The sequence below is a fragment of the Athene noctua genome, chromosome 19 (genome assembly GCF_965140245.1).
Source record: "Athene noctua chromosome 19, bAthNoc1.hap1.1, whole genome shotgun sequence".
In the NCBI taxonomy this organism is placed as follows: Eukaryota; Metazoa; Chordata; class Aves; order Strigiformes; family Strigidae; genus Athene; species Athene noctua.
The window spans coordinates 6,851,744-6,864,053 of NC_134055.1; the positions used below are offsets into that span (position 1 = coordinate 6,851,744).

At 41.4% G+C, this 12,310-nt stretch overlaps 1 protein-coding gene across 2 annotated transcripts; it reads left to right on the forward strand.

Moving 5' to 3' along the window:
- Positions 1–929: 929 nt before the first annotated feature.
- Positions 930–12,210, forward strand: PSPH (phosphoserine phosphatase). Of its 2 annotated transcripts, XM_074923199.1 has the most exons (6): positions 930–1,234; positions 7,166–7,324; positions 8,015–8,149; positions 9,617–9,762; positions 10,540–10,688; positions 12,026–12,210. In XM_074923199.1, the coding sequence occupies exons 2-6, from the start codon at positions 7,185–7,187 to the stop codon at positions 12,134–12,136; spliced, it is 681 nt and encodes a 226-aa protein (XP_074779300.1). In that variant the 5' UTR covers positions 930–1,234; positions 7,166–7,184; the 3' UTR covers positions 12,137–12,210. The 2 variants fall into 2 exon arrangements, with proteins under 2 accessions (XP_074779300.1, XP_074779299.1); XM_074923198.1 differs by lacking the exon at positions 930–1,234 and having other exon boundaries at positions 7,061–7,324.
- The last annotated feature ends 100 nt before the right edge of the window (positions 12,211–12,310 follow it).

Genomic DNA, 12,310 nt, shown 5'->3' on the forward strand with positions numbered 1-12,310 from the left:
GACTGAATGCTGAACCATGTCACCAATTTTGCAGCAAAGTGGCTCGGTACCAGCTTTCCCTGACACAAGAAGTTAATAATAGATGCTCATGTTGACAAATGGTCTGGTACTGAGAACTTCTGAAAAAACATAAAGGACGAGATGGGAGAGGCATACAAGGCTATTGATTTTAATTAATGCATGTAATTTTGAGGGGTATTACTGCCAGAATGGCAAAAGAGATCATGCACAGAATGTGACTGGTGCATCCAGTGGTGCAGAACAGTCTTTCAAGCCGGGCAGCAGTCATAAGACTCCTATCACAAGTGAATGAAAGGAGCTAAATCAGCTAAATCAGGTTTTCTAGACCTTGAACCAAGCAACCGGCTTCATAGTTCTGGACTGGCAGTCTCCCATTTCCTAACCAATGTCCACAGTAATGTCTGAGGGAGCCTCTTCTGTGGGATGCAAAACACAAGTACGGACAGGTTTTGCAATTTTTCTGTTGCTTTTAACAACATTGCATTTGGGGAAACAAAAGAGAGCCTTCTTGTGAGCAGAAGTTTTAATTCTGCCTTCAAAGCTTTTGATAAATTTTGATTTTTCGTGTCTGTAACACTGCACACTCTGATGCACCGAGTAACTGCTTCGACCAAAATGCAATATTGCCATCTTGACTCACAAACCCCTTCATCTCATCTACAGTGAAAGAAAAGTGTCCCTGCCTCACCTCTGATTTCACGCCAAGAGAAACTCCTGACTGCTGCTTGTCAGAGCGCCTCCTCGGCTCTCGTCCCTCGCCCTCCCACGCTGGCGCTCGGCGTGGAGCGAGGCGAGTTTGCCAAGCCTCGTCTTGTTCTCCACGCCTGTGGCACAGGCTGGCTGACGGGCCAGCGAGCTCCCCATCATCTAGTGCGGGGTCTGCTCCCTGCCAAGCCGTGCCTACCCAAGCTGGGAGCGCCCCAAACTGGGCCCGAGCGGCTCCTCCCCCGACGTAGGCAAGGTTACACCTCTCCTCCCTACGCCTGTCAGCGAACAGCTGGACTTCTCTGGTTACATGTGTGCAACCATTTAAAAAAAAATCCAGGCTGGCTTACTCAGCAGATTATAAAAGAGTGATTTACAAAATGCGGCTTTCTTCCAGATCAGCCCGTGCCGTTGTATTTATGTGACTGAAGGTCTCAGCTGATCCCTTCTTTTCTTGTGCAGCCAAGAGGTTTGCAGCAGCAGCAACAGCCACGGCCAGTACAATACTGTAAGTCACTGGGAATGTTTTTTTCTCTCAGTTTGGAAGGGGTTGGCGTTTGTTGTATCAGATCCATTACACTTTTTCTAGCATAGAAAATGAAGAGTATCTTCTGCTGGGGCTATGACTGGGCTGCCCTGTAAGATGCAGCAGCAGTGTGGTGCCTCTTTTATAAGAGCAGCATGAATGAATGATGCAATCATGCAGGGGGGAAGCATCATCATTTTGTCAGGACAGGCAAGAGGGGATTGGAGAGTTGGGAGGTGTGTATGTCAACATTCATCAGGTTCCTTCTACTCCTATACAACTACTTTTTAAAAGGTGCTTAAATTCACTGTTAGGCACTGCTGTTCAGATACTAGCGTATAGCTCCAGACAATCTCTTAATTTGCATACAGGTTTGTATTACTACCTTTAAAAACTGAACAGAAACCCAGGAAGTAAGAAGCAAGTTTAGTAAGGTTAAGGACTGAATCTTTCTATTCTCACACTGAAAACTGTAGAAACTCACAGTTATGTGTGGATGGGTTGAACTTTTCAAGGGTAGTACTTGCACAGATATAAACAACAGCCACAATTTGCTTAAATATAACTAATCTGCCTAAGTGTATCCCCTTTCCTCTAAAGCTTTCAAAACATATTGCCAATACTGAGAATTAAACCTCAGCATAGAAAAATGGTATCACTATTATTCCCATTTTACAGACATAGGACTAGAAACAATGAGGATTAAGTGGTCTGTTTAAACTAATACCCTGGAAACACTCTTGTGAACATTTTTACAAGCGGGACCACTCCTGTAGTAGGAACAGGTCCTGAGAAAAATTTCAAGAACTATTTTCCCCAAATCCCTTAATCTAATCAGCAGCTTCCCTTCAATGCAACAGAAACAGTTTAATGTGGTTGTGTTTCTGTTAATCTCAGTCCAAATTTAATGCAATGTTATTTTGCTGTCAGGATATATCTCAGAGTGTGTCTCAGTGAAGTGTTCAGTCTCACCTTGCTAAATGGGAAATCAGAGTCAGAAACTGTTTGCAAGCTAGGAGTGATCCATTTTAAAAGATATTTTAAGGAATATTTCATTAAGGTTCACTTAATCTTCATTTTCTCACAGCAATAAATGTGAACATAATGCAAAATAGCAACATGGCAGCACTTCTGAAAGCTGAACTAAGTCTAGTCACAACGAGGATTTTGACATCTCATCAAGATCTCATCAAATTTTACCAGCTCCAGAGCACCTGGAGTTCTGAGTACCATTTACTTGTTCCTTTTGCATTTTATGTATCAGATACTGCAGATGTTTCAGTTTTTCAGTGTGGCAAGTGCCCTTCTTTGAAGGGTCAGCAAACATAAAAGATTTCAGTTGTTTTCCTTTGACATGTGGTCTTACATAATTCCTGTGCTTGCTTCTGTGACTCCACCCTCTCTGTTACGAAACAGAACTATTTCTTGTGGAAATGCCATTTTTTTTCCCAAATTGCCTAATGAAGTCCTTCATAGTCTGGAGGCAAGGACATCTCATGGGAATTCAGTTTTCCCTTGTGATTTCCTTTTTCTCCATCTTACCTTAAGTTTCACCTTACCTCTCTCCCTCTATCACTCTTATGTCTTCACGAGCCACTTCTTTGCCCATTGTTTCTTCTCTGTTCCGTTTTCTTCTTTTCAGCATTTCCCCACAATTTTTTATTACCATACCTGTTGAAATGTTTGCTGCTTGGATGCTTTTCCATCATGCAAATAATAGGATAGGAATAGATTACCTATCTGAAATTCAATGGCAGAAAGATCAGAGATATTCCACCTGTGTTTTTCATAAGGAGACAGAACTCATTATCTGTGAGATTTTTTTTTACCATCTAACTAAAACATTGATGCATTTAAGCAATCAGATGCTCCCTATTTCAGAGTAATTAATCTCTGCCAACTGTAGAGGCCTTTACCACTCTGGAATAAAAAATGGCTGTTCTCTTACTAAAGCTGTTAGAGATTTGCCCCTAGAAAGGTTTTTACACAGCTTCAGTTCTTTGTGTTCATGTTTCCAAGTAACACCTACCTGTGGACAAGCTACAGCATCTGTTCTTATTTCCTACACTACTTACCCAGAGGTGAATTCCAGGCAGCTTCCTGGTGGATGACATACCAGGACAGCCCAGTGAAAATTCTGAAAACAAGGAAAGGAACAGAACCTCACCTGCTTGTATTTTCCCCACTGCTGTTGCCCATTACTCAATCACTAACAGCCTTGCCTCACACTCTCACCAACATTTAGTGCTGGGAAAAAAAAAAATCACAAGTTACTGAAACTGGCATGTTACCCTTTGGAATGGCATTTGCCAGCCTCTGCAGCTGATGGTGACCCCTGGAGCTCTGCCAACAAGGGCAGAAGAACCTTTTTTCAATCCAAGTGAACCATATTTAACTCCCAAAATTTGCTTTTCCCACCAGCAAGACTCCCTGCAATAGCTGAAGCTTCCTTCATAGGTTCTCCTCTTTGCTCCTGTATGAGCTTCCCTACCTTACAGTTCATCACAAGTTCTCCAACATGTGTGTTGATGATACATTAGCCAAAACCAGGTCTGTGTTTTCCAGGACTCAGTGCCCAGCTACAGCAGAAAGATTTTAGCAGGTCACAGGCCAGGGGAGATGAGGAACTACTGATGGTTTCTGCATTTCAAACCACGATTTTTCCCTTCCAACTTGTCATTCTTAGGTGCTATAAATCACACCTTGAAACTCTTTTCAGGGTTATTGCATGGAACAAAGGGAGGACAGGGTTAATTCCAACCATGGCTCCAAAACTGGTATCTGTAATTCTTCCCTAACTTGTCTATTTGTCCATCAAAGCGCAAAGTTCACCACAGCGGTGGCCTCATCTTTGTAAGGAGCATCCAGAAGGGAAAGGAATATGGGAACTGTGGATACCAGAGAGAAGGAAAAGTTAGTATCTCTTCCTTCCTGCTCCCAAGGTGTGTTTCTAGCGATAACATTTTTCTCAGAGAGACTGAAACTTTGAAGGCAGGTATCCAGAAACATATTTCAGGTTCTCACCAAGAAATCACATCACGGCGCGGTGTCCCCACACAGTGACATTGCATCACAATGTGGTAATGTTGCAGCCTCAGGTTAGCACGAGGCAATGGGATGGCTTTGCATAATGAGTCCGTGCTGGAACACCGTGACACAAATGTAACGCCACAGTGATGCAACAAGTTTGTCCAGTAGAGCAAATCTTCAAAATTGGCACCAAATCCACACCTGAATTTTTGGTGGACTTTATAGTAGGCTGGAAAAAATTAACACCCTGTCATTTAAAAAACGTTAGTGGATGTTGTGTTGTTTTTTTTTTAATTCCACTGCACAAATACATCTAGCCAATGGCTGTCAAGGCCTGCCCTAAAGTCAAAGCCCTCCTGCTCAGAAAATCAAAATCTTCCACTGAAAATACAAACACAGTGCTGTGGAGCCAATGTCAAGTCAAGGCTAACGCAAAGTAAACTTGGAATTCACGTGTCACCTGTCCACTCACTGCTGAGTCTTAGCTCAGAAGCAGTCTCTGTCAGCGGGAAGTTTTTATGTCTGTGGCCTCTTAAGAGAGGTTTCTCTCTCAGCTGTGGCGATGGCATCTATTTCTTATGTGTACAGTGCAGTCTTTATAGAAAAATACTAAAAAAACATGTGCTGTCTGCAGCCAGTAATTTTTTAATGAATCTTTTAAGGCTGGTGCAGAGTTTTACAACATGTCCATGCCAGGACAGCTCTGATGCCCCAAGAGCAGAGACCTGCCCAACTATAGTTCAGTCCTTGTTTCTGCCCTTCCCAGTAGTGGAGTTTGTAAAAGCCCTGTTCTGGAATATCTTTGTTTTACTGCGCACCCACTCACCTTTGCTTTCAGGCACGCTGGGGAGGTTGAGCCCAGGCTCTGTCCTACCTTCCCACACCTAAACTGAATACGCAGGGGGGACATATGGCCTTGGTGATACCTGTTCTGCAATTCTCAAACACCTGCTAGGCAGAAGAGCCCTGAGGAAGCTACTGTGTCACGTTCCTGGCCTGGTGCAAAAGCCATGAACCCATGAACAATTTTTTTCTGATTACCTGTAGTAGTGTGTTCACACCAAAAAAATGAAGAATAGCTCGAAAGACCCTCTCAAACAGTACTGTTTCATGGCTGCCTTTGGATAGCTTTGCCTTTAATGTGACTTGCTCTGTTTCTTGATATTTCATAGCTGCCTATTTATTAAACAGCGATTATCTCTTACAAATACAGCTCTTAGCTGTTCACAACAGGTTCCACCACTTAGGTTTGGTGGTTTCATTCATACACTTTTACCTTTCAGTGAAGGACTGGAGTATTCTCTTTTATTCTATATACATGAACAGATAAAAGATGAGTCTGTGTTCTATACATTTTTTCAGTGATTATGGTAATTTTTCATAAAGCCTTTTCTATCCCAATATACACCATATGGTTCCACCAGTCGTGGGAATAAAACCAAAAGTTCCCTTTTCTGCTTTGACTATTAACTGTTTATCTGGGATCTCTCGGTGAGCACACAGAAGTCACCTCAGGAGACAGCACTGGCACTTACCAGGTGAGATCCCTGGATCACTCCTGTCTGGCAGTGAGCTACAGCAGTACTGATCAGCTCCTGTAGTTTTCCACAGCAAGGTACATAGTGACCATCTTTTCCATCTTCACTGGATGCCTTTTGTATCTGGGGGTGCAAAGTTTATCCAAAAAGGGTGAAAAATAAATGTTTTGTGGGCATCTGTGTGTCTAAGACCTCTCACCATCAAAATACACATGATATACAGGAGAAAAATAAAATAGCTTAGTGAGAGGAAAACAAAAGATGAAGGTATATAACACAATTAATTCTATAACATGCTGTTTGACAGTATTTTTTCCTCTATCCCAGAAAAAGAGAGCACCTACTACCCAGATCAATTACACAAGACATGTTCTGAGGGACATCTAAGAGATTAGAAGAGACAACCAAACACCTTTTCAAAAATCTGGGAAGTGAGATAGATAGAAAGCTGTTATTTCTGTCTAAATGTACAGATTGGTAAATAGTAAATTCCCTTATGAAAGGATGAAGCACAAGATGAGCAAGGTAGAGTAAGAAAACACTTGACTGACACCTCGTGCTTCTGATCTGCAGAAGTGCTCAACATATTTAGGTGGACAGATATAAAAGGGAAGAAAATAAACACTCGTCAGGCATTGTTACAGAAAAAGTTGTGTCATTATGTGGTATCTTAATGGGTTGAGTGAAGATCTCAAAGCCCAAGACTTTAATGAATTTTATAAAAGAATAATTCCCAATGCTAACAGCCAAATCTTCTACGCATTATGAGAATATTTAGTTTATACTAATCAGGACACAGAAAAGGATTTAAGCCATCATGATTTAGTAACCACTCACTGATAGGTTTAAGATAGTTATGTCTACTGCAATCAAGCAAATCCTTAAGGGCTGGGTGTCTTTTACCATCTCTTGGAGCAACTTAATTTGACACACTAGACTGGGTCTGATGTAAAATCGAGATCCTTCTGAGCAGTGAGGGCAAGACGAGACAGAGAACTGCAAGTCCCACACAGCAGTTGGCAGTCTGATGGTTCAGCAAATGCCAAGTATTACAACCTTGAACCCCATGTGAACATCAATGGGCCGAGCCTGGAGAGAGCAAATCAGCAACTAACCAAAGCTCCACGGCCCACCTGTAACGTAAATTGGACATCAGTAGGCAGCAACAGCAGAGAGCAAATCAGCAACCGAGCCAGGCCTCCACCACTACTCACACTCTTTGATAAAAGCTGGCTACCAGGCTGTGCTCGTCCCTACTTGCAAGAACCAGATCAGCTGTGCCAATGGCTCAAGACGGAGTGCAGTACTGTCATTCAGACAAAGACTTTATCTTGTCTCCTCACAGTAAGAAGGTTCCTAAAAGGATGGCGTCCCTCTTGGAGATGAAAGAAATCTTCCGCACTGCTGATGCAGTATGCTTTGATGTGGACAGTACAGTCATCAGGGAAGAAGGCATTGATGAACTTGCGAAGTTTTGTGGAGTAGGAGATGCCGTTGCAGAGATGTATGTATATTTGCTGTATGCTTCATAGGAACAGTAGTAAAATATAAGCATGGATAAGGTTAATCTGTGACAATGAATTTACAATAAGGATTGGTTCAACTCCATCCTAGATTATTACAGTTTAAAAAGGATTTCAGGAATAGTAAGTGGAATTAATGCATAATGAAGTAACTTCTTTTGGAATTGTGAAGCCACTCAGCAAAACTATACTGACATAAATTCTTTAATGTTAAGTTTCTTCAATAGACTAAGATCAGACCGCATCATTAAACTTGGATAAGCACTAGCAAACCTTATTGAGACAGAGGAGAGGTGTCAACTCTCTAACACTTCTCTGAGGCTGATGTTTCCATTGAAGCTTGTAGCAAAAGTTCTGTTGATTGCAGAGAACAGCACCTGAGCTGCCCCTTAGGAGTACTGGTCACAGTGGCTCAGATGTACTCACAGAGGGAATGCAGCCGTTTTCCTCTGCCTCACTGGTTCTCACAAGAGCTCTGATCTGTAGAGATCTACCAGTGGTTGCTACTAATCTTTTCAGTGTACCATTCTTTGCCTTTACCATGTAGATATGGTGTAACCCACAATCTATGGCCTTTTACCTTGGTCCTTGTCATTCTTCTTTAACTATTTTTGGGAGAAGCCTCAACTTGCTAAGTGTCACTGATTTGCTTTCTTTGGATCACCATTTAGGACGCGCAGAGCTATGGGTGGCACTGTGACATTCAAAGCAGCTTTAACAGCACGACTAGGGCTCATACGTCCATCCTATGAGCAAGTGCAGAAATTAATATCTGACAACCCACCTCAGCTAACACCAGGAATACGGTAAGAATTTCAAATGATCTAACAAAAAAGTTGTCCAAAAGCACATAGCATAAATCAAAATTCTATCACATCAGTGAAACTGTAAGACCATAGAGCTGGTTTTGATTGCCATCCTACTCCACTTCCATTTATTTGTGTGCAAAGCTTGTATGAGGATCTTATAATGGCTTGAGTCCATGTCAAGGGGCTAAGCATCCAGATAAAAAGAAAACATTCTTAGGTATTAACTGGTGTTTTGGCTGGCAAGCTCAAACTCTGGCTCACGGATTAAATGGGCATGGAAAATAACCTATTCAAATCACATGTGGTTTTTGATGGGCGTTGGAACTGAGAGGAGATTTAATACCCAGTATAAACCACTGGCTTGATCTATGCTGCAATTATATCACCTCTCTCTTACACTTCTGTGTGCAGTCACACCCCTGGACACACATATCTGTGCATTCATTTATCTTTGGGTTTGGAATAAACATTAACTATTTAAACTGAAAAGGTGGGGTTTTTTCCTATTCAAATTGTTTCAAACAATTCAAAATTTTCTACTAAAAACTTTCCACTACAAAATCTGGCCATAGTTCCAAGCCTAAAATATTTTTAGCACACGCAGTAGTTTAAGATGATACTGTGCTTGTATTTTCTTCTTGAAATGAAGCACATGCTCAGCTTTTGCTGTAGAAGGCAAAGCTACACGTAACTACAAAGAGAACATTGTTTCCTTGTTAGAATCACATGATTTTCCTTTTCATTCCTTCCCTTTCTTCTTCCTTTTCTGTGTAGCCTGCTTTAAACCTTCACTTTGCTCTTTAGTATTTAGCATTTCTGCTGTTACTGCTACCACTTCTACTGCTCAGCACTGCTGCATGCTGATCTTTCTGCTTCTAAAGCCAAATCCCATAAAACTTTTAGCTGCCTTCAAGCTCTATTGACAATAACTGGGTCCAAAAACTTCTACTCTTTTTGAATCCCTTTCTGTAGCTAGTCGCCTCTTCTAAAGATGGCAGCGCCTGGGGAACCAACTCCAAGTTAGAAAATGTTTGCACTTTGCATACTTTTCAGCCCACCTTTATCTCTCCCACATTCCCTACCTTTTTTCTGTATTATAATTTTCTTGCTTCATATCAGAAAAAAATCTGAACTGGATCTGCTCTCATTTCTTCAAGGAACTAACGTGAACAGTATGGAGTGTAAAGAAAACATTTCTGGGGAGTGCTTATTTTTGAACAACACCCGTTTCTAGATGTGATGGTTTTGTTCAGCTCTCTTCAAGCAAGGTGTACATACAAACTTGCACGGGAAAGAAGGAGAAGCTTTGGGCAGCAGAGGTGGATGGAGCTGGAAAGCAGCACACATCCTAACCGAGCTAGAGTAGCACAGTGTGGGCAACCTCATTTAGGAAAGATGTATTTTAACTTGTTATCCTTAGATGCTGCCAGGCACTCACACTTGGTGACTGCTCTTTCTTCTCAGGGAGCTGGTGAGCAGGCTTCATCAGCGAGGGGTCCAGGTCTTTTTGGTCTCTGGAGGGTTTCAGAGCATCGTGGAGCACGTGGCCTCGCAGCTGAACATTCCAACAGCAAATGTCTTTGCCAACAGGCTGAAGTTTTACTTTAATGGTGAGATTCCCTTAAAGTATCTTTCATAATTTTTGGTTCAAACTGTCAAATTTATTGGGCTACTGATACTTGTCCAGCCTACAAGACCTCATTACCAATCCAGCTAGCTCCAAGCAGGAAAACTGCAAGACCTTACCAAAAACATGAGTTCAGGTCATCTTCCAGGCATGAGAAACAGAGCTGTAGCTACTTTTTAATTGCAAGTTGTGCCAAAGGTAAAACATGTTACAGTTGCTGACAGCAGAGTTTCATTTTCTCTTGCTTCTTCAAGTTAAAAGAGTTTATTACACTTACCTGCTTTCAGAGGCAAACTTCACTTTCAGTGACTCTGAGGTATGTATGGAGACCGATGTACTTTAGTAGAGCTGCTCTGGACTTTAAGCTAGTGTAATCAAGCAGAACTGTAGTTAGTGAGGTTGTTTCTTACTCAGTGCTTCATACACTGTCTATACATCATACTGGATGCTGTTTTTGAAATGTTTACACCAGAATGACTGGCCCAGAGTGACTGGGAATGGATTTATAACACTACCCATACAGGGTTTCTACTTTTGTCTTAACATTTCAGCTCTTTGCAAATATCCCCACTGAAGACTGGGATAAAATGCTAGTTTTTATGCTTGCCTTCTAATTATTTTTTTGGGATGCTGATACTGTGAGGCTTACAGGACTGCATGTAATTAGCGGTTTTATGAAGTAAAGATCATAGACATATCTCTCTCTTCATTTTCAAGAAAATATGTTGTGTGTCTAACTTGTCCTTCCATGGTGCTCTAGGAGAATATGCAGGATTTGATGAAACACAACCAACAGCTGAATCAGGGGGGAAAGGAAAGGTTATTACTCATCTGAAGGAACAGTTCCACTTTAAGAAAGTAGTTATGATTGGAGATGGAGCTACAGACATGGAAGCCTGTCCCCCTGCTGTAAGTATTAAAGAACTGGAATTCTAAATCCCTTTTGAGCAAATGCTTTGGGGGGGAAAGAAAAAAAGAAAAGGTGTGATTTGAAATCTTTATAGGACTTCAGGGAAGATCTGTAGCACTTCCCAGAGCCTGAAAGAGATCGGTGTACGTGTGTAGGCAGTTTTCCTCCAGAAAGCCTGCATCATGCAATGGTTGATAACCCTCAGTTCAGACATCTCCGTAACTGTGTCACCTCTAAGCCAGGATGCTGGCTGAGTCTAGCAGGACTGTGTAACAGTTTAGAAGTCTGCCTCAAATCAAGCTGGTATTATCACCCCTGCTTTTCCCCTCTATGTCTCCACAGTAAGTGCTTGCTTCTGTGCAGAGGTCTTACGCTGCCAAGATCCTGGTTCTGAACACTGATTAATGGTGCTCAGCATGAAGGTCTGGCACAGATCTGGTGCACATTTACACGACACTGGCCTAGCAAGAGGGTTCATCTCACTGTACAGTGGTAACACCTTTGAAGAGTCAGCCTTGACAGAGTGAAGTAATAAAAAAAATAAATAGACAATTTTTATAAATTTCACAGAGGAGAGATCTTAATTCTGTGTCCCGTTTAGCGCTTTTCTCTATATAAAAGTACCCCAATACCCCTTCTTTGCCAATGCAGAGAGACAGATATCCCAGTGGGTGGAAATGCACAGGAACAAATGCTGAGAGCTACTGCTGATGCGAGTTATGACAGCTGGCCCCTTACTGTTAAATATGTGCATGACCAAAGCTGCTTAGTATCTGCTTAATGCTTTCTACCTAAAGGCAAAAAAGCAGCAGTGGAAATTTTAAACACTGCACTTTCACTGCAGACGATCTTCTAAGATGTAGAAATGGTGATTGTTCCTGGTTAATGATTGATGAGATGGTTAATGTTTACTTTTGGTATCTATCAAATGAGGTAAACAGAGTTAAGATAAACAGTATAGGGATAATTGTGAGATGCTGCATGCACGTTCGAACATTAACTCATTCTTGAATAGGAAGGCCTTATGTTACCTCACATTTACATCAGATTTTCAGTAAAATCTCAGATCTGAACAATCTTGAAGTTATGAGACACCGAGACACAACTGTCCCAGTGGGAACAAAACTCTGATAACCAAAGTGGTGCAGAATTAAATTAGTGAAGTTCCTGTTAATAAATATGAAAAATGAACATGCAAAGTAAATTAGGGGAAGAGGCACAGAGGAATACCATAATTTTAAAATGCAATCTTAAAAAAACCCCTTAATTGCTGAGAAGCTCCATTCCTTACATGGGTCTGCAAGATTACATGTGCCCATTCTTTCTGTTTTGCTAGGACTGCTTCATTGGATTTGGAGGAAATGTTATCAGAAAGCAAGTGAAAGAGAAAGCTAAATGGTACATTACTCACTTTGACGAACTGCTAAAGGAACTGGAAGAACGATAAATTATACAGTAAAATAATATATTTAACAACTATAAATCCATTATACAATGCAATTAAACATATTTGTTTGCAAAGTCGTGTTCTGGATTTCTTAATGATTCTGGGTGTTGGGTGCCCTCATCTCTGGTCTGAAACTTGTCTTGCAAATAGCACTATTCCACTCAAATTTTTTTT